The sequence below is a fragment of the Sus scrofa genome, chromosome 12 (genome assembly GCF_054392235.1).
Source record: "Sus scrofa isolate SSC_HxYL_T2T_F1_AM1 chromosome 12, Sscrofa_HxYL_maternal_Yorkshire_Landrace_v2.0, whole genome shotgun sequence".
In the NCBI taxonomy this organism is placed as follows: domain Eukaryota; kingdom Metazoa; phylum Chordata; class Mammalia; order Artiodactyla; family Suidae; genus Sus; species Sus scrofa.
Window position 1 is genome coordinate 23,656,590 of NC_139394.1, and position 25,402 is coordinate 23,681,991.

At 58.0% G+C, this 25,402-nt stretch overlaps 1 protein-coding gene and 1 long non-coding RNA gene across 4 annotated transcripts; one reads left to right on the forward strand and one right to left on the reverse strand.

Annotated features, from left to right (window-relative positions):
• MLLT6 (MLLT6, PHD finger containing) lies at positions 1-24,733 on the reverse strand. 3 transcript variants are annotated; one of them, XM_084984566.1, is made up of 20 exons: positions 24,420-24,733; positions 23,103-23,182; positions 22,565-22,619; positions 22,208-22,317; positions 20,977-21,080; positions 20,626-20,719; positions 17,115-17,279; positions 16,317-16,415; positions 13,074-13,293; positions 11,968-12,582; positions 11,328-11,509; positions 10,986-11,094; positions 9,704-9,770; positions 9,352-9,497; positions 8,666-8,863; positions 8,472-8,560; positions 6,819-7,168; positions 6,305-6,395; positions 4,519-4,875; positions 1-3,932 (listed from the first exon to the last, which is right to left on the reverse strand). In XM_084984566.1, exons 1-20 carry the CDS (start codon positions 24,526-24,528, stop codon positions 3,891-3,893), a joined length of 3,282 nt encoding a protein of 1,093 aa, XP_084840692.1. In that variant the 5' UTR covers positions 24,529-24,733; the 3' UTR covers positions 1-3,890. The 3 variants fall into 3 exon arrangements, with proteins under 3 accessions (XP_084840692.1, XP_020922727.2, XP_084840693.1); XM_021067068.2 differs by having other exon boundaries at positions 17,115-17,282; XM_084984567.1 differs by lacking the exon at positions 6,819-7,168 and having other exon boundaries at positions 17,115-17,282.
• Positions 14,633-15,068, forward strand: LOC110256019 (uncharacterized). Its single transcript, XR_002337145.2, has 2 exons — positions 14,633-14,731; positions 14,833-15,068. It is a non-coding gene; the product is annotated as an uncharacterized LOC110256019 (long non-coding RNA).
• Positions 24,734-25,402: the final 669 nt, after the last annotated feature.

Consider the following 25,402-nt stretch of genomic DNA (forward strand, 5'->3'; position numbering starts at 1 on the left):
TTTTTTTTTTTTTTTTTGTAAAACATTCTTTTATTAAAAGAACAAGTGCTGTTTACGAACTGCCCTTCGTACAAATAACATCCGTTATACAAAGATACAAGATCCGGGTTATGCACAATTCCAGGCTTGGAGGTGGCAGGGGAGGGGCATTGCCTTTTGGGTTGAGGATATAAAGGAGGCTTTTAGAAAAGAATGAAAAAGGAGCCCCTGGGTTTGCAAACTGTGGCTTCCCTTCCCTGCTCCCCTAGGAAGGGTCTGCTACATTGAGACAGGCTGGGATGGAAGAGGGGGACACGGTGGGAGCCAGGGTTTGGATCTCCAGTCCCACCACCTAAGTCCCAGATTGGGCTGGAGGAAGTGAACAGAGGGCAGTGAAGGCACCCCTCGGGCCCCAGCTTTTCAGTAGATCAAGTCCAAGTGGTTGGGAGCCAGACACGTTTAATCTGCATTGATGTGACTGGAGGGAACCAGGTGCCCCACTTTTCTGCAAATTCCCAGACATGAAGTGACCCGAATCCCTCCAGGCACCTGTCCCCAGGGAAATAAGTTGGGATAAAGGAGAACTGGGAGCAAGCTGCCTACCCCTAACTCTGGGCCACCACACACCAAGGAAGATGCTGGAAGCTGGCAGGGGGAGCCTGTGCCTTTGAAAACTCGTCTGCATTTCCAGTTGGGGAAAGGGAAGAAAGAGAGTCACCCTTTCTCAGAGCCGGCTCTTTCTCTTTCCCTGGCTCCCCTCATTGCCAAGGCCCTTCCTAGGAGGACTTCCCTAGAACTCAGGACCCGAGTAGGCAGGGGTGCTCTCATCGGCCTCAAGGTAAGGGCGCCTGGAGGCAGCAGTAGACCTTGGAGTCTGAGGGGTAAAACTCACATACACATAGAGAAAACTTAGAGAAGAAAAGGCAACCTTTAAAGTGTCATTGTCTCTGGAGAGGATCCATCAGCTCTGAGCTAAGACAGTCAGAGCTTCACAGATGCCCCCCACCTCGGGCACAGCCCTACACTCACACGGCACTCACACACACAGGGACAGACGGACAGCCACACGGAGGCAGTGCAGCGGGGCAGGAGAGCCAAGGACCAGGAGGCCAGGGTCCTGAGGGAGGGTCCTGGCTCTGCCCCTGAGCCCCTGCCCCTCCTAGGCTTGGAGCTATCACCTGTGAAGCGAGGAGCTGGCTCAAACAACCCCTAAAGGCAGGTGCCTTCCAGCTCAGACATTCCTGCACTAGTTGTGACCTCAGGGCCAGACACTGGCTCTGCATGCACGCCACACTCACACCTCCACGCTGAGGGTGATGAAATAAATACTAAGCTCCGCTCTGCTTTTCAAACTCCACTTCCGCCCTGCAAACCACATCCTTCCTCTCCCCTACACAGAGCGATCTCTGCGTCTGCATCCCATTCCCCTTCCAAATTCATCCTAGGAAAAGGGACTGATGCTGGGAGCGGGGAGTGTGGGGTCTTGGCAGCAGTACCCCTTGCCCGGGGACCCCACTCCCTCCTGAAGTGCTCCTGACTGACCTTACCTATGACAGGGCTCCCTCAAAAGAGAAAATGTACCACCTCTCTCATGCCCCCTGCCCCCAAACTGAGGGACAGCACCAACCCAGACCCAGCCTGGGTCCCTTCTTCAAATGTGACCTGCCTACCTGCCACTACACCCCAGCCTGGGGCAAGTCAGAAAACGGAGGCTCTTGGAGATGAACACCCAGACTCTGGGGGGCCGGTCCCGGTGCGCTGGGTCATCTACCGGGACCTCTCCTGGATCTACTCCCCTCCCCACCCCGAACAGAAGCTGACTTCAGCTCTGCGTGGGCAGGCCTTGGGCAAGGGCGTGGGTGTGAATGAGCAACTCTTCTAAGAATCTCTGAAGGTTATTTTCTTTTCAGTGGTTTGAGGGCAGGGAGTTAGAGAGCTTAATAGATGAAGATGAAGAAAACGCTGAACCCTACCCTTTTATAACTGGTATTTAGCATTAATGAAAAGTGAGTATTTCTGAGGTCATCACGACTGCCTCCCCCCTCCCCCCCCAAGCCCTTGCAAGTGCCTAAGAAATTGCCTCTGAAGGATTCCCACCCACCCCCTCCATTATCAGCTCCCTAACATCTTACAAAGTCTTATCAACAGGAATATTAATATTATTTTCAGTATCAGAAAAAAACCAGTTGAGCAGCACAGGCAAAAATATATCTGCACTACGTTTCTGTCGTTGCCAAAAATATACACATCTTCTTTTCTTTATTTAAAAAAAAAAAACAAAACAAAAACCCAGAACCAACAATAAAAACCCAAACAGAAACACACACACACACGCACACACACGCACACACACACACACAAATCCACACATGCAAAGAGACTGACTAGACGCGGGCATCAGGGAGGCTGGCCCCACTCCTCCCAGCTCCGACCCCAGGGCACGCCCAGACAGACAGGCCTCAACCTCGCCCCTCTCCTGGCTGTCCCGCCGGCCCTCAGCCTGGGTCACTAGGAAAGCCTCTGGGCAGGTGGGGACTCTTTAGGTGAGAAGTGCCGACTATACCCCGAGGGGGGTGGGGCGGATAGCTGGGGGGTGAAGGGACAGTTGTTAGGTCAGCGAAAGCTCAAATCTCCCCTGGTTGGTGGGGGGGGGGGGCAGGGAGGCAGGCCTGCTAATTTGGGGAGGGAGGTTTTCATCAAAAGAAGTGGCACTTTACCCCCCTGGCTCCGTCCCCCAATCCCTGGGACTCCCCTTGTGCCCGGGCAGCAGGACCGAGTGTCGTTGGGAAGGGGAGCGCTAAGGGGCACGGAGACCACGTGGAGTCCGGGGGAGGAAAGGCAGGATATTACCCTGATTCAAAGCCCCCAGCCCCCAGTCACTCTCCAGTATCAGAGGACTGTCCTGGTTTGTGTTAAGCGGCCCCAGAAAGGGACCAAAGTTGGTGAGGTGAGAGGGTGCAAACAAGGGCTGGGAGCGCCCCTCTGATACTGCCTCATCTGAGTACTGCTCCTGTCCCTGCCCTCAGCTGTCCAGGGTCCAGGGGGAGGGAGACAGACACACAGACACACAGACAGACAGACAGACAGACACGCGCACACACACACACACACACACACACACACACACACACGCACACACGCACACGCATACACGCTCTCTGAGTCAGGCAGCTCCATCTCCCCCCTCGGCACTCCTAAATCCAATAGTGCAAACAAGGGACAGGGCACCAAGGGGGCTGGGCCGCCCTCCCCCGGCCCATCACTGGGGCCCACCCCCCAGAGGGAGGGAGGCTTGGGCCGAATCTGATGCCATCCCGCCCCTTCCTCAGCGCCCTGGCCTGCGGGCTTTTACAAGCTCAGCTTGTGACCCTTGGAGGGGTCAGGGGAAGGGGCCCAGCGACAAATAGTCTAAGGGAGCCCACTCGCCATCTGCCCACGTCGGGAAGAAACTGCAGGTCAGGTAGGGCCACCCCCCTTCTTCCATAAAAGACTTCTGTGCAGGGGCAGGCCCAGGGCCTAGCCCCCCACGTCTCCCACTCAAGTGCTGATCCGTTTTATGTGGCGGGTTCAGCCAACCCCCCACCTAGGCCATGGCCCACTTTGCTCCCCGGGGGACCTCAAAACATTCGCTGAGAGTGGGAACTCCTGGGCGGGCTTGGAGCCTGTCCTCCCTCTGAGCCCCACACAAAGGGGCCAGCACAGAGGCGGAGGGGGCCAGATGGAAGGAGCTCCCCGCTCGGTCTCAGTTCTCGGCACTAGGAGCACCCCACACTCCCCAGGCCTCAGCACATGCTCTGGGCCAGGGCTCGCCAGTGTCTGGACGCAGGCTCCCTGCTCCAGGGTGGGACCCCTCAGGCCAGGATCTGCCCCTCCACTGGGCGGGGGGGGGTCTGCCAGGGGCGTGGGTGGAGTTAGCCTTTTTCCTGGTTGGCTGAGGCTCCTTTGTCAGCGGTCTGGAAAAAGAGGATGGGAGGCTGGGGGTTTGGGAGGTGTCAGGCCCTAACACCCAGTTGAGAATAGCTTCCTGGGTCAAGAAAGGAAGGGGCAGTGAGGGCCTGTGCTCTGGGACCCTAGGGTCAACTTGTGCGTGTGTGTTGGGGTGGGGGTCGGGGGGCAGCTAAGCAGGCAGGTGCCAGTTAAGCAGCACCCGGGCTCTGGCCCTTTGCCCTCAGAAGGAGGGAGGGTCTTTCCTGAGATGGCCCAACCAGAGCATCACCTTTTTTCTAAATGGTCCAATCAGAGAGGAGACAGCCTTTTCTAACTGGTCTTCCCAGAGGAACACCATCTTCTCATTAGTCCTTTTGCTAGTAGCCCATGCGCAGAGCGGATCTTTCCCGGACCTGCCCTGGGAGTGGGAGTGGAGGTGGGGGTGGGGTGGGGGGAGGGCACCTACACACTGGCAGAGGCCCTGGGGTCTAGAGCCGGGCACCCAGGGGTCGCTTTCTTCCTCCTTCTGATGATGCCTCTGCTAATGTACCTTCTAATGCTCCACCTCTGCCCAGCCAGGAAAAGGGAGACAGGATGGCCTGTCTTACTCACCCCTCCTTTGGGGCCACTGCCACTGCCGTCCGCCCCCGACAGGCTGAGGAAGGGGTTGGTCTGGGCAGTGAGGACTGGAGGTCCGCCTGCTGCTGCTACTGCTGCGGCTGCAGCTGCTGCGGCCATGAGACTTGTGTTGTTGCCAAGGGAGGGAGCCACCAGGGCTCCGGCGGGCAGCAGAGGTGGGGCAGATGCTGTGGGCAGCAGGCTGGGGGTGCCCGCGGACAGCAGCGGGGTGGAGCTTCCGGCCAGCAGGCTGGCCATGGGCAGCTGGGAGCCCCCGGCCATCTGCAGCCGCTGCAGCTCCCGCTTCTGCTGGATCTGCTGGATCATCTGGTAGACAACAGTCTGGTGTTCCTGCAAGGGGGCCAGATTGCTCGCTGGCCAGTGGTCCCAGGGTCATCTTGCCCTGCTTGGCCTGGGCCCCATCCCATCATGCTAGGGCCACGAGGCAAGAGACCTGGGAGACAGTCAAGGTTCCATCTTTAACTCCCCACTCTGTGCCTCGGTCTCCCCGTCTGGACAAGACCTCGGTTGCACACCATCAGTGTGTGTCAGCTGGGGGGGCGAGAGCGGCCAAGAGCAGGAGGTTTAGCATCCCCGGCCCCACCGCCTTCCCTAAATCAATCCTGCAGTTGCTATGACAACCACAGAGGTCCTCAGGGGTAGTATGACCCCGAGTTGAAAAACACTGAACTTGGTCAATAGTTTTCAGCTTCCTTCTTTTTTGTCTGTTTGTTTTTTAACTGAAGACTCCTTTACTTTTGCTTTCAAAAGGCAAAGCAGAGCTCCAGCTGTGGCGCTACAGGATCACTGGTGTCTGCAGCTCCAGGACCCAGGAATTTTTTTTTCTTTTTTAGGGCTACCCCTGTGGCATATGGAGGTTCCCAGGCTAAGGGTCTAACTGGAGCTACAGCTGCCAGCCTACACCACAGCCACAGCAACACCAGATCCAAGCCACGTCTGCGACCTACACCACAGCTCGGCAATGCCAGATCCTTAACCCACTGAGTGAGGCCAGGTAGCAAACCCACACCCTCATGGATACTAGTTGGATATGTTACCCCTGAGCCACAATGGGAACTTCCAGGACGAAGGATTGATCCCAGGCCTGGCACAGTGGGTTAAAGGATCCAGTATTGCCACAGCTGCAGCACAGGTTACAACTGCAGCTCGGATCTGATCCCCAGAGGGGAACTCTGTATGCCATGGGGTGGCCAAAGAATAAAGGAAAAAAAAAAAAAGGCAGAGCATTTTTACTGTTCCAAACCCCAAAATAATTTATCAAGGCTTATAGTAAGAAACCTTGCTCTTCCCCCTTCTGCCATCTGGCCTCTGTAGGTAATAACCAACTGAACTGGCTTCTCCTGTACCCTCCTAATATTTTTTATACGAAAAGGAATATTTTTCTCCTTTTTCAACCCCCTTTCTGTAAGGCAGAATTCCTCTACTCCAAAGGAAATCAACACACAAGAAAGACCCAAAAGGGGATGTCTCTGGTTGAGGGGATGTCTTTCACCTGCTTAGCCACCTCTCCACACAGACCCTGAAGCTCCCCGACTGAAGAGCCTTGGGGCTGGAACTGGAAAAGCTCAGTAGCTGAGGACCCACCACGCTCCAGATCCTCTCATGGGGAAGTGACCTGCGGCCGCTACAGCATCCCTTCCCCGGGGGCCAGGGAACCCTCATCCCCTTTGCCCCCACGAGGCTCCGCAGGGGCCAGGCCCCGCCCCTCTGAGATGGGCGGGGCCGGGGAGGGGCGGGGCCGGGAAGGGAGGGGCGTTACCGGGGTCAGCTGCGGGGAGGCCAGGAGCTGTTGGAGCTGCTGGAGCTGCTGCTCTTGCTGCTGCAGGAGGTGTCTCTGCTGCTCGGTTAGGCTGAGGCAGGGGGACAGAACACAGACCATGGGAAGGGACAAGGCCACACTGCTCCCCCACCCGCCGACTCCCTCAGACCCAGGTGGAGAGGAGCAGGGTTGTAGGCTCTTCGAGGACTAGAGAGAAGCAGACTGAGCCCGGAGAGGACAACGGGAGGGAAACACGCTAGATGTAAGAACTCTCCCAGAGGGAAAACCTGGACTGGCTACAAAAAAATCAGCTGACGATTCTGTCCCTGGAGAGCTACCATCCAGAGGGCGCTACCATCCAACGGCTAGGGAGCACCTGGGGCCAGGAGGTGACGAGATTCTACGCCCGCTGAGACCAGAGGACAGCTTTCCTTTGGGGGGACTGTGGGTGTTTGGGGAGTCCCTCCCAGAGCCAGCCTCCCCGTTCCCTCCCCCAGGCTGAGCTCTCCCTCACCTGTTGAGACAACCTGGCAGCTGCAGCGTGGGGGCCCCGCCAGCCTGGCTCAAGCCCGCAGGGTTGGGGGCGGCAGCCCCATTCAACCCCCCCAGGAGCCCATTGAGGGGCAGGGCCCCGCTGCCCGCCAGCCCCCCCAACAGCCCCTCAGCCATGGGCATAGCCCCCAGCCCCGCTGCCCCGGGTGCCCGGCCCAGCCCGTTCTGCGGCTGGGGCGGGAGCGGGGCAGGGGCCCCAGGCAGGGCCAGGGGCAGAGTAGCAGGGCTCTGCTGGAGCAGGGGCAGCGGTGGGGGCGTGCTGTGGAAGGACAGCGACGAGCTGCTGCGGCTCGGGCAGCCTGAGTGTGGGTCCTGGGGAGGGAGGGGGAAGGGAGGGGTCAGAGGGGCAGGGGGCCAGCAGGACCTTTCTGGCCCCCGGCCCAGCACCCATCAGCATTCTCACAGAGCACAGCCACCCCCACCTTACCCCCAGGCAGAGCCACCCAGGAGGAAGAAGCAAGGCTCAGGGACAAAGGCTAAGAATCCAAATAGCCTTTACAAATCATGGTCACAAATCACTTCCTGGGGGCCCGGCACCCCTCATGATGCTTGTTTAATACTAAACAGTGAGGACATCGGTAGTGACCACCTAGTGAACCAGACCCAGGATGCAGCGCTTGACCTGTACTAACTGGTTACTGCTGTTTCTGGGGGGGTGGTTTTGGCCGCCCCCAAGGCATGTGGAAGTTTCCCGGCCAGGGAGCCAACCCGCGCCAGAGCAGTGACCCTAGCTGCTGCAGTGACCATGCTGGATCCTTAACCTGCTGCACCACGGGAGAACTCTTTGCTACTTCTGTTTCACGGGTGAAACCACTGGTTCCTAGACAGGCTAAGAAACTCTGCAAGCGGCTGGAGTGAAAGACTTGGGCTCAGATCCCACGTCCACAATGCAATGGCTTGGGTGGCTTCTCTGTTTCAGTTTCCTCACTCATAACTTGGGGGTAATAGCACCTATTCCAAAAAGTTATTGTGACGCCTAAACACACCACCGCTTTAAAAGTCTTAGCCCCAGACAGGACCAAGGGCAAGGATGCAATTCATGTGCGGTATTATGATGATTGTTGTTGCCCAAGTCACACAGTTAGTAAGTGATAGGAAGAACAAGAACCCAGATTGCTTGATTTCAATCATAACCACAGCTTAACAATAGCAACTGCTACCCCAACCACCACCAATTACACAAGGATTAATTTGTGTGCAGCTATAATGAACTGTAATAAGCTCTTCGCACATACTTCTCAAGGAAACCTTTCCTAACCGCCTTGTATCCGGAGAAGCATCCAACTCTCCATTCTTTCTCATGGTCCTCAAATTATTTCCAACTTAGCACTTTCCCTGGTTTGTAATTATTGATTTTCTTGGATGGAGCCTATCTTCAGGAGCTGGACTGTGTCCGTTTTGCTGATTACTTAGCCAGTGGCCCTAAGTAGGCACCTCCTAATTATTACTTATTTAAAGAAGGAATGTATGGATCCTGAGTGAATGAGTGAACCCATTGCTCAGCCAATCACTTCACTGCCCAGCTTCCAATAGTTGCAAGGTGGAGATGGGACTAGGAGGCCCTTGCACCGCCCCCCTCCTGCCCGCCTCTGGTGCCCCTTCCCGTGGCGCCCACCTCGGAAGACGTGGACAGCGAGTTGTCCAGGCCCAGACTGTTCTTGCCCGGGGGGCTCTTGCTGGTGCTCAAGGAATCGCTGCTGCCGGCTGAGGGAAGGGGATAAGGGAAGGAGGTCAGGGGCTGGAGTCAGGGCCTGTTCTGACTGCACAGCAGAGAGGCTCCCACACCGGGGCTGGGTGGGACCCCCTTACCTTGGGGAGGCAGGCCATAGGGCCCAGGGACAGGGCCGTTGGCGGCAGGCAGGGCGGCAGGCAGGGCGGCGAAGGGCACAGAGAGTTGCACGTTGAGAATCTGCAGCCGCTCCTTCTTGGCCGTAAGGCTCAGGATCTGCTCCTGAAGCCGCTGGTTTTCCTTTTGCAGTGCGTGCAGCGCCTTCAGCATCTCCACAACTGCAGACAGAAGGCGAGAGCGCCTGAGCCCCGCGGGCCTGGGGAGGCGGGGCGACGCTGGGGGCGGGGCGGGGGCGGGGACACGAGGGCGGGGCCTGGCGGAGAAAATCAGACTGAGACCTAGAAGAGGCGGCGCCGGGTAGCGAGGGACTCAGGTGAGTCCTGGGGAGCCAGAGGTGTGAGGGCCAGGGGTGGGGCCCGAGGCTCGGGGTGGAGGCCTAGTGCTTGGGAGGGAAGGGGCGGGAGGAAGCTGGGGCTCAGGAAGGTAAGGGCCTGGAGGTGGCGAGGGCCAAAAGCTGTGCGAAGAGGGGGCGGGGCCCGGAGCTGGACCCTGGCAGAGTTAAAGGTAAGGCCAGGGGTTGGCTAGAGTTAAGGCGAGGACCGGGCCGAGGGCGGGACTTTAAAGACACTGGGGGAGCTCGGGGAGAACGGTGGCCGAGTCTGGGGGTCCTAGTACAGGTCCCCCGGCCGACGTCACCCCTCCTCACTGTTGACGCCGGCCTCGCCGTCGCCCTGCTTCTCCAGCAGCTGCTCCATGTTAGTGGTTCCAGGGGCCGCTGGGTCCAACTGGCCGCCCCCACAGGGTGCGGATGCTGTCTGGTCGAAGAGGGCCGGGAGGCTGCTGATGGGGGACCTGGGGTTGGAAGGGAAACCGGGCTCAGACTTACCTCACTCCCCCATTCCAGTTTCCCTGTCCCCCTCCTCCCGCCTCAGGGGTTTCAGTCAGCCCCTCTGGATCCCGCCCTCTACCCTCGCCCGCCTCTCCTCCCTCCTCTCCATCCTTAAGACCCCTCCACCCCGCTCCCAGCCCCTCCCCCAAGCCGCCACCCCCTCCCTCACATGGAAGACAGACTCTCCTGGGGGGAGGTCCCCCGACACCGGAAGCTGCAGTCCTCCAGGTCTGGCTCTTGGAAGGAGAAGGGGGGCAGGGATCAGAGAGGAAGGAGTGCCATCGGCTTCACAGTCCCCTTCTGGGAGGTGGGTGCGGGATCTGGGACCTTACCGCACATCCCTTTCCCCAGGCTCTCCTAACCCCAGACTGGCCGTTCTGGTTCTTAAGGCGCTGGGAGCACTGGCTTGGAAACCCAGCCCCTTGGGAGGCAAAGCCATGAGATCTCATCTCTTCCCCTTTCGCTAGGCAGAAAGGCTCCCGCTGCCTGGCTACTGTCAGGCAGGCTGCCCAACTTCTCTCCTGGAAGAAAACTTGTAACTTCAAAGTTATAGACATTTGGGGCCTAGACGGTCCAGGCTTGAACTCGGACCTGATGCCTGCTGTGTGATCATGGGCATAAAACTAACCTCTCTGAAATGATTCTTATGATGATTAAAATAAGGTAATAAATGTGAAGGGTTAAGCTGAACGGTTGGGCGCCATGCAGCAAGCCCTTAATTATGGTAGCTGTTATATAATCAGTTTTGTATGTTGTTATATAATCAATTTTATATAGACTCACAAATTAGACGGCAGAATCCTTTGTTGGGCTACAAAATTCCAATTTGGATTTTGGAAAATAAAGTCACCTACTCTGTAGGGTCCTAAACTCTGGAATCAGATTTGGTCCCTTTAAGGCTTACCTGACTGGTAAGCCCCGCCCCCAGCCAGCCAGGTGGTATCTCTGCACCAATCAGCTTTCCGGGCCCGGGCTGACTCTCCAGGGAGAGGCTGGGGCGCTTGTGACCCCCCCTCTTAACTCCTAAATACCCAGAGGGCGGATTGCCCAACTGGTGCTGATCCGAGGGACTCACTAAGAGGCCAGCAGGGAGCTGTGCTACAGCGGCGAGAACTAAGCGTGGAGCCACCGCGCCAGAATTTCAGCGGCAGCTCTGCCTTTCTCTACTTCAACTGCCTTGGACAAGTCATTCATCTCTTGGCCTTTTTCTTCTATGAGATGCAGCAGTAGTAATTCTGCCCTGCCCCCACCCCCCGTGGGGTTTTAATGTGACCATGTACCCCGGTTTGTTGTGTGTGGAACTTTTTTTTTTTTTTAACAGGTGGGCAATGGCCAGAGGGAGGGCGCAGCCAGAATGCCCCCCCCATCCTTCCTGGGGTGACAAGCAGGTGGTGACAGCCGCCCCTCAGGCCTTTGGGAAGAAAGGGGAATGGGGTCAGAGACTCACATACCTGTGTGGCTGCTCTCGGCTTGGCTGAGGAGGGGGTTAACGACACCCATGGGGGTTCCAAAGATGTGGGTAGAAGGGAGGCTAAAGGTAGAGCCAGCCAGAGAAAACACCTGAGGGAAAGGAGGTAGAGTCCAGCCTGGTGGTTATTCTTGGATCTAGAGCACAACTGTGTGCAGCGGGGTGGAGGGGACCAGGTGTGCTGGGGAGGAGAGAGGACCAGAGAGAGGGAGAAGTTCTGGTGGTGATCAAGCCCAATCTCTCAAACTCCCATGGAAAGCCGGGGTCCTTGGCAGGCTGTCCCCCACCTGCCCAGGGATGGAGGAGCCCAGGAGTAAGGCCTCACCTGAGTGGTGGAGATAGAAGCAGAGGAGGAGGGGAGGGTGCTGGTGAATGGGGAGCGGCTGAGGCGGGGCAGGGCCGAGGTCCCCGGGGGCCCCAGAAGGCTGGAGGAGAGGGGGGTGCTGCAGACAGCCCGCAGCATTCCGCCACCGTGGGAGATGGGGTCCTTATTACTGGTGTAGATGCCTACAGGCACAAGAAGGACACAGAGGGAAGCTTCCGGTCACCACTCCCCGGGGCCCCTCCTCAGTCAGAGGGCTGGGGCAGCCTCTCCCCAAGGAGGATACTCCCCGGGATCTGGCCACACTCCAGTCTAACGCTCTTGCTGCAAAGATGTCACTTCTTGCCTGGGTGGCATCTGCTTAACACGCCTGCTTATTCAACTGCCCTGCCCAGGCCTGGAGAGCTCTCATTGCTTCAACCAAAACTTGGTTAAGTCCTACTGGCAGTCTAACCCCGTCTCTCCCACTACAACCATGCAGAAGCTAGGTATGGGGCAGCATCTCAGAGGTGTCCGTCACCTCCATCTTTTGCCCTTTGGGGCAGTTTCTATGACATTTCCTTCTAACTGCATCTTTATGCCTCTGTTCCCTCATCAGACTGGCCGGGCCCTGAGACACCCTCTATCCCCAGGGGTCACTAACCTGCCCCCAACAGGGGGGACTCCAGGCTCAGGCTGGGCAGGCTCCCGGAAGGCCCAAAGGTACGGGAGGCCAGACCACCCAGGCCAGAGCTGACCAGGGAACCTCCGGAGAAGGGTGAGGCAGCAGTGGCGGTAAAGCCAGCCAGCTGGGCACCAGGCAGGGAGGGAAGAGCCGGGCCCCCGGCACCCTCCTTGTTGCGGCTGCCCTTGGGACGGCCTGGCCCGTGTCGGCTCCTCTTGCTGGCTTTGTGCTTCTTCTCCTTCAGGCCTGTCTCGGGGGTCTCCTCGGCAGGCACGGGGGCGGCGCTCAGTGTGGGCATCCGTTTGTGGGGGCCTGTGGGGGCCCCGGACCCCGAGACGTGGGGAGACTTATAGTCCCCAGGGGACGGGGCCCGGGCCCGGCCCGAGCTGGATGTGGTGGTGGAGAAGCGCATGATGGGCCCAAAGCCAGAGAAGACCACCTTCTGCTCAAAGAGGTCAGCCTTGGGGGGCTCGGGGGCTGAGGGAGAGGGGGGGGCTGAAGGGGGAGGGGCGGTGGGCTTGGAGTACTTGTCTTCCTCTGGCTGCTCCAGCTTGGGGAAGGCCGAGAAGTCAGGGGAATTCTGCAGGGACGAAACTGCAGAGAGGGAGACAGGATTGCAGCTACGCTCCAGAGCCCGCCTCCCCTCGCACTCTCAGTGCGCACTGGTCCAAGGAGGGGGACGCTGGGTTTCCTGTCCCGGCTCTGTCACCTTCCCTGTGTCCTGGCGTGAGGGGGCCCCACCCCTGCAGCTTTCCCACCTGGGATAAAGTGAGAGAAGAATAGCTCCCACCCTACTGTCCTCACGGGTGACTAGAGAGATTACAGGAGGTAACATTGTTGGTGCTTGCGGAATGACACCTGGCAGCACATGTGCTGGGGGTAATGGACACTGTCCCCGGGGTTGGAGAGGTGGGGGCCCTGGTGGTGGGGGGGGCTCCAAAGAGGGAGAGAGGATTTCCCCATGGTAAACTGAACCCTTTTAAGATGCAAATGAGATGCAAACCGACGTGCAGAGGCCCTTGCTAGTACAGTTCAGGGCCCAAGACTGTCCGGCTCCCAGCCTCCTGCGGCATGCCCACACTCACCTGCAGGCTGGAAGGGCCCCCCGGAGGAGGAGGAAGAGGAGGAAGAAGAGGAGGAGGAGGCGGAGGTAAAGCTGCTCACACCTTTCCCACTGCTCAGCTTCTTCCCCTTGTGACTCAGGCTATGGCTGGAAGACTTTTTCCCCTTTGAGTCCCTGCTGCTTTCAGGAGTCTCCTGAGTGCCAGCCTCGTGGTGGGAGGTGGAGGAAGCCGAGGAGGAGACCTGAGGGAGGGAGGAGAGAGGAAGGCTCGAGGCCAGCTCCTAGGAGTGGAGCGGAGGACCCAGGACCTAGGGCTCTACCGGAGAGCCCAGAGTTAGCCTCAGGAAGGACCTCTGGGCAAGGAGATAGTCGGGGTGGGGGGGGAGAGCTCTGTATCTTCTGGGTCTGAAGAGTTGGGAGCTTTGAACCCAGAAAGCTGTCCGTCCTTCACCTTAGGCAGGGGAGACATGAAAAGGGTCTCAAAGTCTGTACAGATGTAACATTTCCTTGGTCGTTTAAAAGATACTTAGGCCCGGGGGGTGGGGGGATGCGCTGGGGGTGTGGGGTGGAAATACTATACAACTGGATTGTGATGATCATTGTACAACTATAAATGTAATACACGCATTGAATAATAAAAAAATAAAAAATAAATAAAAATATGGAATTCCTGTCGTGGCGCAGCAGAAGTGAATCCGACTAGGAGCCATGAGGTTGAGGGTTCGATCCCTGGCCTTGCTCAGTGGGTTAAGGATCTGCTGTTGCCATGAGCTGTGGTGTAGTTTGTAGACACGGCTCAGATCCCGCGTTGCTGTGGCTCTGGCGTAGGCCGGCAGCTACAGCTCTGATTAGACCCCTAGCCTGGGAACTGCCATATGCCACAGATGTGGCCTTAAAAGACAAAAAAAGGCAAAAAAAAAAAAAAAAAAGTAAATAAATAAGTAAATTAAAAAAAAAAAAAAAAAAGATACTTAGGCCCAAGAGGGCTGGACACGTGTAGGCAAGTGGTGCATACAGAGAGGAAGGACTCAGGGAGACTGGGTGGCCTTGGCCCCATTCTTGGGCCTTCCAGTCACTGCCACTCCCTGCTCACCCCCAGCTGCAGCCACCTGGCAGATACCCCACTCTCTGGCCACTGTGCGCCCTTCCCTCCCTAGACAACCTGAGCTCCCATGCCGAGCCCTCTGAGCCCTCTGCCAGGAGAACCTGCCCTTCCTCTTCCTGGGAAATGTCACACCCTTCAAAACCCAGCTTAGAAGGCCCCTCTTCTATGAAGTCATCCTATAGCTACCTGCAGTGGAACAAATCATTGTGTCCTCTCTCTCTCTCTTTTTTTTTTAAGGCCACACCCACAGCATATGGAGATTTCCATGCTAGGGGTTGAACTGGAGCTACAGCTGCCGGCCACAGCCACAGCCACACAGGATCCGAGCCGTGTCTGCGACCTACACCACAACTCACGCAACGCTGGATCCCCAACCCACTGAGTGAGGCCAGGGATCGAACCCATATCCTCATGGATACTAGTCGGATTTGTTTCCACTGTGGTATGACAGGAACTCCCTGTGCTCTTATCTCCAGGGCACATCAGCCACATCGACAGTTGCTACGTTGTACTGAGATATGCCGCCCCCATGACCAAGGCGGGGAGACAGTGGTTGGAAAAGCATGGGCTCCACGGTCTGTGAACTGGGCGGGCTCTACCGCTGTGTCACATTGTGCGGTCTCTCAACCTCACGGAGCTCCAGTGTCCTCATGGGGCTAATTATGCCTATCTGCAGAGTTACCAGGAACCTAACGCCAGACACACAGCAGACGGTGGATAATGATGAGGATTCTGATGGCGGTGGCCGCTAGTGATACACTAAGAGAACAGGCCCTCGAGCCAGACTGCCTGGCTTCAAATCTTGACTCCACTACCCACTAGCTGTGCACTTTTAGGCAAATTACTTAATTTCTCTGGGCCTCGGTTTCTTCATTTATTAAATGGGGTTAATAAAATACCTATTTCACTGGATTATTTTCAGGATTAAATGAACACATCTCTACACATCCCCTCCATCCCCCTGTTCCAGAGGAAGCCTGGCATGTGGTGAGTTAGGACTTTGTATTACTGCCAGGGTTGGCTTCTCCTCCTGGTGGCATTCAGGTATCCAGTAAATGAACACATGCCGGAGGAAGGATGGAGAGGAGAATGACAGCCACCCTGTGCTGCCCCTTCCTGGGCGGGGCCCTCGTCTCTGTCTTTTTCTTTGTTCTTTTCAACAGCTGGAGTTCTGAAGGGAGCCAGATGTGGTTCTAAGAGCAAGGAAGAGAGGGGGCCAGGGGGAGGGGTAGCTGAAATGCTGGGGTGGGTGGAGGGGGATGGGCAGAATGCTCTGTCACATCCAAAAGGATGCCCGGCCACAGGGGGTAACTTCTAGATCTCTGGCTCCCTCTTTCCACCTGCCTGCAGGCCCCGGGGAAAGGTCAGAGGGCGCAGATGACAAGCTTTTCCAGGTGAGCCCTGGGCAGCAGGTGGGGGGAGAGGGTTACTGGGGCAGTTGCCACAGCAACATCACCCTGGAAACCTGATACCTGAGCCTCCTGCTAAGATGCCCAGAGCTTTGCCAACCTCCTGAGGTCAGTGTAGGTGAATGGGGCATTAGTGGCAGCAAGAGGAAGCAGTGTCTCTGGGCCCCTGTTCTCCTTCCATGGGGAGGGCGGGCTGCTCTGGCTTGGATTAGTGACTCCCTGGCCTCGAGTAGGGCCTGCCGGTTGCTTATGCAGATGCTGCCCGACATGCCATGCCCCTACGGGGAAGGGGGGATGAGGAGGGGTTTCAGGGTGTGGTCCACGGGCCTGGCCCGCAAGCCACCATGGGCCGTACTTTTCAGTCCTTTCAACCTGCACGGACTGGGCTTTTGGTTGAGCGGCGGGCTCTGGGCAGCCTCCTGATGCGGGAGGGGGTGAGAGTGAAGGGGTCCTCTCTGCCTATCTCTGGGGACACGGGCCCCAGAAACTCGGAGAACCAGGTGCTGAGGCCCTCTGGACAGAGGCAGATGTGAACATCTGGCAGCCAGCAGGCAGGGTGGTACCCCTGCCCCTCCTGGCTGGTCGCTGACAGGTGGGGCTGAGGAACAGAAGCCCCGCCCAGACTAGATCGGGGAGCGGAGGCATATTAACCTCAAGCTCCAGGGCATTCCCAGGGGTGCTCGCTCAGACCCCCACACCACACCTCCCTCCCGCTGCTGTGGCCATCCCTTCTGGGTGTAGGTGGCAGTACCTTGTCAGCAGTGGGGACCACAGACGGGGTGAGGATGCTGGAGGGTGACTCAGGCCGCTTCTTGTGCTTCTGTTTAAGGCGTTCTTTGTCCTTTCGACTCTGGGGAGGAAAAGGTGACCGGACACTGGTGTTGGGGCACAGTCTGGGTGAGGATAAACATGACACGCACATCTGGGGAACAGAGTCTGCTCAGCGATGAGGCTTGGTGGGTGCCAGCTCCCCCTAAGGAGGGACTGGGGGACTCTGGCCGGACAGGAGTGGCTCAGGCAGGTTCCTCTGAGAGCCAACAGCCCCTCCCCCTCATGCTCCCTGCCTGTTAAAAATAGCCGGTCCCACTATCATGCTGGTGACAGAGCAGCCCACACATGAGCATGCACCTGCAAGGGTGTTCCCCCGGGGCCACAGAGCTGTGCCGAGGGATCAGAGCCAGGCACACTGCGACATGTGGCACGAGGGGACACAGGCATGTACACTTATGAACTGGGCTGACACAGGGCTAGACTCTGGTGATGTGTGCATATGTACAGGGCCACTTATCGGGGTCTTTGGGGACACTGTCACGTCATGGGCAGGACACAGAGGAACCACTCAGATACAAAGAACCCCAGGGAAGCCAGGCCCTCCCCTCGCCCTCTGTGACCCTCCCATGTCACTTCCTTAGCCCCCTCTTGGGCTCTGAGGGGTGTCCAAGGAAGGAAAGGGGGCAGGCGCTAAGGCTTTGGGGACACCCGTGGTATCTCTTCAAAGCAGCAGGTGTTTGTGAGGGTGGGCAGGAAAGGCAGAGGGAGAAGATTTTACCTTCTTCTGGCCCCTCTCGTGGTGGGAAGGGTGCTTCTCCTGCTGGGTGGATGGCGAGGCGGACCGGCTTCTCCGGCCAGCGATGAAGCCACTGCCACCTCCTCCTGTGCCACCCCCTCCTCCTGCTGCTCCTCCGCTGCCTCCCCCGCTGGTGTGCCGGGATGTCTTCTAGGAAGAGAATCCAGAGGAATTGCCCAGCCCTTCTCTCATGAGCTTAGGGAAAGTTTTCCAAAGTCAGGTGATCCTGGGGGCCAGCCCCCCTGCCACCCTGGCTCCCCGCCACTGTCATTAAGAAGGCCATGTACCCTTTTTTTTCGGTCTTTTTTTTTTTTTTTTTTTTTTTTTTTTTTTTTGCTATTTCTTGGGCTGCTCCTGTGGCACATGGAGGTTCCCAGGCTAGGGGTCTAAACAAAGCTGTTGCCGCCGGCCTACGCCAGAGCCACAGCAACGCGGGATCCGAGCTGCGTCTGCAACCTACACCACAGCTCACGGCAACGCCAGATCCTTCACCCACTGAGCAAGGCCAGGGATCGAACCCGCAGCCTCATGGTTCCTAGTCGGATTCGTTAACCACTGCGCCACGACAGGAACTCCAGAGGAGCATGTATCCTTAATGCTACCTCTGCTCAACAGAAGGGCACTCTTGCCTGAAATCCTAGTTTCCCCAGCTGGCTTAGCCAGTGCACAGATTCAGCAACTGCGGCCCCAAAGAGGCAGGGGCATCTTGGTCCCCGCAAGGCGTGGATGGAGGCAGCCTAGGGCCCCGGTCTCTTACTCTCCATCCGCCCCTTTCCAGGGTACCTTCTTGGCTCCTCTCAGGCCCTGGGCCACAGCCCACCTCCACCTCCTTCCCTGGGGTGGAGGATGTCGGGGGGCCATCATGGGTGCCCCTGCTCCCCTGCTCTTCGTAGCCTGTCCTCCCGTCCAGACGCTTTGCTCCAGCCATCACCTTTCTCCTTTGCTCCTGGCCACCCACCAAATACAATAGTTCCTTTTGCCCCAGAGGACCTGCTTCTTTTAAAGAAGGAGGTAAGTAAATATCTCTAAGAAAACCCCAAATAGGAGTTCCTGCTGTGGCTCAACAGTAACAAACCCGACTAGGAACCATGAGGGCCCAGGTTCGATCCCTGTTCTTGCTCAGCGGGTTAAAGATCCGTTATTGCCGAGAGCTGTGGTGTAAGTTGCAGATGCAGCTCGGATCTGGTGTGACCGTGGCTGTGGTGTAGGCCGGCTCCGATTCAACCCCTAGCCTGGGAACTTCCATATGCCATGGATGCAGCCTTAAAAAGACAAAAAAAAAAAAGAAAGAAACAACCCTTGTGCTGCCATTCCTCCCACCTGGGGACTTGAACTGCCCCCTGCCTGGTCTGATGGCTTCACCTGTCCTAGACTAGCAGCTATTCCCTCTAAAGTCACCCAGTACCTCCCAACTGTCAAATTCAAGGACTAATTTCAGACCTTGTCTGACCCAATCGCTCCCCAGCAGTGGGCACCACTCTTACCCTGCAGAGCTCTGGACTCCCCTCCTCATGGCTCTCTTCACGCCTGAGCCACCCTACCCTGGTGGGCACAGGCAAGTTCAGTCCCACCTTTATACACCTGGGGCCACCACAACTACCTTGCCTGGGGACCCCACAGACACCAAATCTGAACATTCCCCCTTGGCAGCACCTGTAAACCAAACTGAGCTCTCTACCTTGTCAATATCAAACCCTGAAACAAGGTCACCCTATGACTTACGATCCAAACCAGGACACATATGAAAATGAAGAGGGGAGCTATCAATAATTACACCAGGGTGGAGTTCCCGAAGTGGTGCAGTGGAAACAAATCCGACTAGGAACCATGAGGTTGAGGGTTTGGTCCCTGGCCTCGCTTGGTGGGTTAAGGATCCGGTGTTGCCGTGAGCTGTGGTGTAGGTTGAAGACGAGGCTCAGATCTGGCGTTGCTGTGGCTGTAGTGTAGGCTGGCAGCTGCAGCTCCGATTGACCCCCTAGCCTGGGAACCTCCATATGCCACAGGTGTGGCCCTAAAAAGTAAAAAAAAAAAAAAAAAAAAAAAATAATAATAATTACACCAGGGCAACAGGCACCACCTGGGACTCTCTAGGGTAGACCAGGACACATGCTGGCTCTACAGAGGCCCGCTGCACCACCTGCTCACAGCACCCTCAGGTACTCAAGCCCCATCCACCCAGCACTGACAGCCTGTACCCTATTTGCCACCCTCAACTCCTCCTTCTCAGCCACCCTTACATGTATCTACCTAGATATGGTTCTAGAATCCAGCCACATCCCCGCCCCCCCAGCTGTCTTCCAGCCGCCAGCCTCGGCTCTTTGGGATCCAGCTTCACAGTGGCCGCCAGGGTAATCTTCCTAAAAACAAATCTGATCATGTTACCCTCTTGCTTACAAGCAGCCTTACAAGCCTGTGGCCTGGGGGTGAGGTCCAAGCTGCTTTCCTAGTCAGGCCACAGCATACCTCTCCAGAACACCCCACAGCTTCTGGAACATGTAGGTCTCTCCACAAACGTGAGTTAGTACCCCTTCTCCGGCCTCTCCTTGGGCACTGAACCTGGGCCAGAAGCAAGTCCGGCTGGGACCCTGCCTGAGTTTTTTCTTTTTTTTCTTTTTAGGGCCACACTCATAGCATAGGAAGTTCCCAGGCTAGGGGGAGAGTCGGAGCTACAGCTGCCGGCCTATGTTACAGCCACAACCACGCCAGATCTGTGCCTCATCTGCAACCTACGCAGAAACTCACAGCAATGCTGGATCCTTAACCCACTGAGCGGGGCCGGGGATCGAACCCACATCCTCATGGATACCAGTCGGGTTTGTAACCTGCTGAACCGTGATGGGAACTCCTGCCTGAGCTTTTCCATCTGATCTCCTGCCTCGTTCCGAACAAACACCCTGTCCTGCTGCTCCTTCTCATCTCAGGATTTTGTCCATGCCAATCCCTCTGCCTGCAATCCCTTTCTCTCTGTCTTTGCTTGGCAGGCTCCCAAGGAGCTTCAGACTGTTCTGAATCTCATACACCAGCTGTGAAATAAGTGACATAACCTCAGTGGGTCTTAGTTTACTCATCCGTAAAATGGGAAGCTGCAGTACACCTAGTTCTTAGGGTTGTTGGGAGAATCACATGAAAGAACACGTAAAGAGATGAACATAGAAGCTGGGGCACAATAAGCCTCACAGACCTTGGCTCTTCTTGTTGGCTCTCAAATGTTGGCTCAGTTTCCATGCTCTCTTCCTTAAAGCCTCCCAGACTCTGACGGGCAGGGTCTGAGCTGTCTTCTGGGATGGAGTGCTTAGTTCAGCTCTGACTCACACCCCTCGGACTCTTGTTCAATTTACCCCTCATCTGCTGGTGAGCTCCTCAAGGGCAGGAACACACTTCCCTCCCTGTCTGTCCTCCCAGCCCCAGGTACCAGCCACCAGCCTGGCCCGGGACCCACCCCCTCTAAACCATGGCTGACTGAGCCCCTCGCGCGCTGGCAGGTGAAACGCACCATCTTGCTGAAGTGGTATTTGCAGTAGCCACAGTACTTGACATTGTCCACCTCCAGCACTTCTTCTTCACACAGCAGGCCTGCCATCTGGGCACTAACCGAGAGAGGTCAGCCTGAGAAGGGTGTGGCCTCAAACCACATGGGCCACCTCCCTCGAACCCTCCTAGACCCCGGCCAGGGTGAAGCCCAGACCAGCCAAGAAAGGCATCGCCATCAGCACCAAAGAGCCAGCAGTTAGGAAGGAGCACATGTGGCAGCCATCCCTGGCGAACCACGAAGGGGGTGGGTACGGCTGGCCAGAGGGTCCCAGAGGACCCTGTGGGGTGGGGGCAGGGCAGGCAGGGGTCTCACCAGGTGACATGGAAAGCTTGTCGACATCCGTGGCGGTTACAGGTCATGCAGGCTCCCGAGGCTGCCTTGCTCTCCCGGCCCTGCTCCTCGCAGATGTAACACGTCTGCAGGACACAGCACACACGTCCCCTCCTGCCTTCTACCTGAGGGATCCGTTGGCCTCCTCCCCTCAATCCCATCCTCTCCCCGTGATCCTAGGTCAGGGCTCCCCAACGACTTCCTGGGAGGATAGATGTGTTCTACACGGCACTGTTGGATACAGCAGCCACCGACCGCCCAGGCTAGGGAGCACTGGAAATGTGGCTGGTGTGACTGGGGAACTGCATTTTAAATGGCTTATTTACTTGTCTTAGGGCCGCACAGTAGCATATGGAGGTTCCCAGGCTAGGGGTCCAATGGGCGCTATAGCTGCCGGCCTACACCACAGCCACAGCAATGCCGGATCCTCAACCCACTGAGTGGGACCAGGGATCAAACCCACATCCTCGTGGATACTAGTCGGGTTCGTTCACCGCTGAGCCACTATGGGATCTCCAAACTGTATTTAAGTTTATCTAATTTACACAGCCACGTGGGGGGGGCCAGTGGCTACTATATTGGATAGTGCGGTCCTTGGAGGGTGAGCCCTTTAAGGCCGGGGATTGTGTCTGCCTGGCTCATCGTGAACTTATTCCCACCTCTGGGCCTTTGCACATGCTGATCCTTCTCCTCCCGGCTGGCTCCTCATCCCCCCCAGGTCTCCACCTTGACCACTTAGTGCAAAGGCAGTCCCCCACGGGGTATTCTTTCTAAACACCCTGTTTGTTTTCTTCACTCAACACAGGTTGCATTGACTTTGCTAGTTTGTGGGTATTGATAGGCTTCCCACACAGGAGTGTGAGGTCCACGGGGCAGGGAGCACATCTGTCTCAAGCGGTACGAACACTGTGTGTCTGGTCCCTCGCCCCGCTTCTGGCACGGAATAGGCACTCAGTAAAATGCGTTCAGGGCATGAATGAATGAACTGCTCCCTACACGCTATCTTCGGCCAGCACTCCTGCAAGGCAGCCTGCTCTTTCGCTGCGTGTCAGAACATAAGCGTACCTCCGTCAGAGGAGGATGCCTACCCACCTCCTCGGTTCCCTGGAAGTGTCAGGTGGACAGAATCAACTGGATGGGGAGAGGGCTGGAGGGACCCCAGAATGGCTGGCGAGGGAGGGGACTGGTATGGGGCATGGCGGGGGCTGCTGACCTTGTTGAAGCGATCATGAGGCACGTACTGCAGCACGATGGGCTCCATGGTGAGCACGTTGGCAAACTGCACCTCAGGGATGTAGAGGGCACACACCACATGGGCCCAGCCTGGGGTGGTGTGGGGCCAGCCTCAGCTGTGATGGCGAGCCTGAGACCCAGACCCCTCGCAACCCCAAACGGCAGAGAGTCCCCTCCTCCACGGCCTTCCCATCAGACTCCAGTGCCGGGGGAGGGAAGGGAAACTCAGCCCCTGCACTGCGCCCCCACCCGCGGTCCACTCCTGCCTCCCCAGACCCTGCTCAGGGCGCCTTGCTGACCTCAACAGATGAGCCCTGGGGCTCAGGACCCCCCTCACCTCCATTGTCAGTCCTCTTCAATGCCCCGTCTTTGTGTGGGCACAGCTCACACCTCTGCCAATACAAGGGGGCATGGGGATTTGGGGGGGTGGGTTCACCTAAAGGGGGTGGGGGATCTGCTGAGCTGGGCCCTCCCTGAACACACACAGAGGGCCCCAGGATGAAAAGATAAGCCGTCTACTGGGGAACGGGTTGGGGTACAGAGGAAACAGAATTGGCCATAAGTGCTAAGTGTGGAAGAGGGTGAGGAGGGCATGAAGTTCCTAAGAGTATTCCTTTCACTTCTGAGCAGGTTGGAAACTTCCCATAATGAAAGGCTCAAACAAACAAGCAAACAAAATAAAAGGCCGGGTGCCCGAGGTGGGGCAGAGTCAGGGATAAGCTGAGGGAGAGATGGGGCTGGTGATAGGTGTGCAGAAAACAGGAAGCCCTCTGTGACAGTTCCACCCCAGCCTCAGCCTCAGAGTCCCCTAGCTTAACGGGGAGGGAGGGGCTGCCCGGGTGCCCGGGGTGGGGAGAGGGGAGTCTCAAACTCACCACCCGGGCTGCTCGCTCCTGAGATTCACATTTCCGGCAGAACCAGGGTCCTGTTGGCACCTGGACGATGCCATAGCAAGCTGGGGATGAGGGAGGAGAACCACGGAGCACATCTGTCAGCAGCGGTTTTTCCCAGAGTAACTGGGGGAACGGGTGGTTCTAAAGCACTAGAGCCAGTTCCAGCAGGGGTAGGGGCTGCTCCCCTGCCCAGAGGTTCCACACTTGACAGCAAGATCACAAGGAATGCCCAAGAGCCCGCGGCCAGCTTACAGCCACACAAGCAAGTACTCCAAGCAGGAGTGGGAAGTCTGAGTCCTTGACCTTAAACTTCTAGAAGATCCTCCGCCCATGCCCTTTCTGTACCCAGCTTTCTGTTTCCCAGCTCCTTCCAGGACCGATCCTCATCATCAGGAATAGAGAAAATCGGAGGAACCACATTTAAGTCAAACACGTTTTGTTGTTATGGGAGGGGGGGGCACTTCTTAAAGGGCCAGTAATGGAAGAGGCGGGGAAGTCAGGGGTCTAGAGACTTCATCTTCTGTCTCTAACTATAATAGGTACAGGTCAAAAGTCAAGGCCGAGGGCAGGTGCAGTGCAGGTAACCAAGAGGAGAGTGGCGGGAAGAGCCCATAGCTACAGGATTAAGGGCTGTCCCAGGAAGGGGGGGTGGTGGTGGGGGACAGCTGGCTGTGCCAGACAGGCAGGAGATGCCAGCCTGCGCCCTCGGCAAGATTCCTCAAGGAGTTAACTCTCGAACCATGTGCTGCTGGGGGAAACTCCAAACCTCCCTCTTCTCCATTCCCGGCCCCCGGCGCAACCTCTCTCCTATCCTCGGCTCTTCCCCGGAGGATTTTAGGAGTCCCCTCTCCCCTGGGACTCTATCTCCTCCCTTCCCAATTCCGCTCCTCCCAGTATCCGGAAGCGGGAGGGGGGGATGACCCCCCCTTGACCTCTCCCTCTGAGAGCCGGGACCAAAATAACCGGGCGGGAGGGGACACCTCGCAGGTAAACATTCTCCTAGCAGCCCCGCCACTGGCAGTGTGGGGAGTGGAGAGTGCACTCCTTGGCCCCCTAGACTGTCCCCAAACTCCCTCAACTTGGGGTGGGGGGCGCGGGACTGGAACAATAGGCAAGAAAACAATGCCTGACCCGGTCCTCCAGGACCGGGCGGGGGCAGCCCCCCGACGCCTCCCTTCTCTTCAGGTGGGGTGGGGGAGGGGCGCCCGAGCCTCGGGAGGTCTCCGGAGGGCGCGGCCCGGGGCGCCCTGCGCACGCCGCCCCCGGGGTCCCGCCGCCCCCCGCGGGCCACCCCCGTACCTTGGTGGACAGCCACGCTGCACGCGTGCCCATCACAGTAGACCAGCGGGTTCTCGGCCCAGCCCCTCTCGTCCGAACATACGCAGCAGCCTCCTACCATCTCCTTCATACTCCCATGAGCTCCCTCCGGGGCTGGGGCTGGGGGCCGGCCGGCGGGGGTCGGGGGTCAGGGGGGGAGGGAGGGAGCGGGGGGCCGCGCGCCTCCTCGCTCCCTCCTCCTCCGCCGCCGCCGCCGCCGCCGCCGCTTCTTTTCTTTGCCTCCTCCTTCCTCCTCCTCGGCGTCCTCCTCCTCCTCCTCCTCGCTCGCTCTGTCTGGCCGCCCCCCCCGCCGTGCTCTCGCCCTCATGCCCCGACGGGCCCCCCCCCCCAACAATGAGATCCGCGCGCGGGGCTCGCCCCCTCCGCGCCGCGCGCCCAGCTACCAGGGCCGGCCGACCGCCGCACAGCCCGGGCCCGGCGGGGGAGGCGCCGAGTGGCACATCGCGGGCGCCCGCCCGCCCCGCGCCGCCCGCTCACGCGCCGCCCCCCCGGCCCCCCTGCCCGGCCGCGGCAGCCATGGCCGCGCGCCTCCGCTCGCTCGCTCCCGGCCCGCCCGCCGCCCGCCGCCCGCCGCCGGGTAAAGTCTTAGGTTCAGGGAACAAAGCCTGGCTTGGTAGGGAGCTTTTCGTTCGCTCGCTCCGCGCTCATTTTCCCTCTTTCTTTTGCTTTCTGTGGCTCTCGGTTGGCGCTCCTGAGCCCTCCATCTGCTTGCCCTTCGGTCTCAGTCCCGGGTCTCGGGTTCGCCAGTCCCTTCCGCCCAGGTCTTCGTCTCTACCACTGTTCTTCAACCCCAAGGAAACTTGGAGGTGGAGATCAGGGCAAGGGGCGCTCGAAGCAGCGGGAGCGACGTGGGGCGCTCACCCCTCGGTGTTCGGGGGGCTTTTCGGCTGACCGCTCGTGGGCTCCTTCCTCCAAGGCCTGCCTGGAGGGTAGACACTCTTACA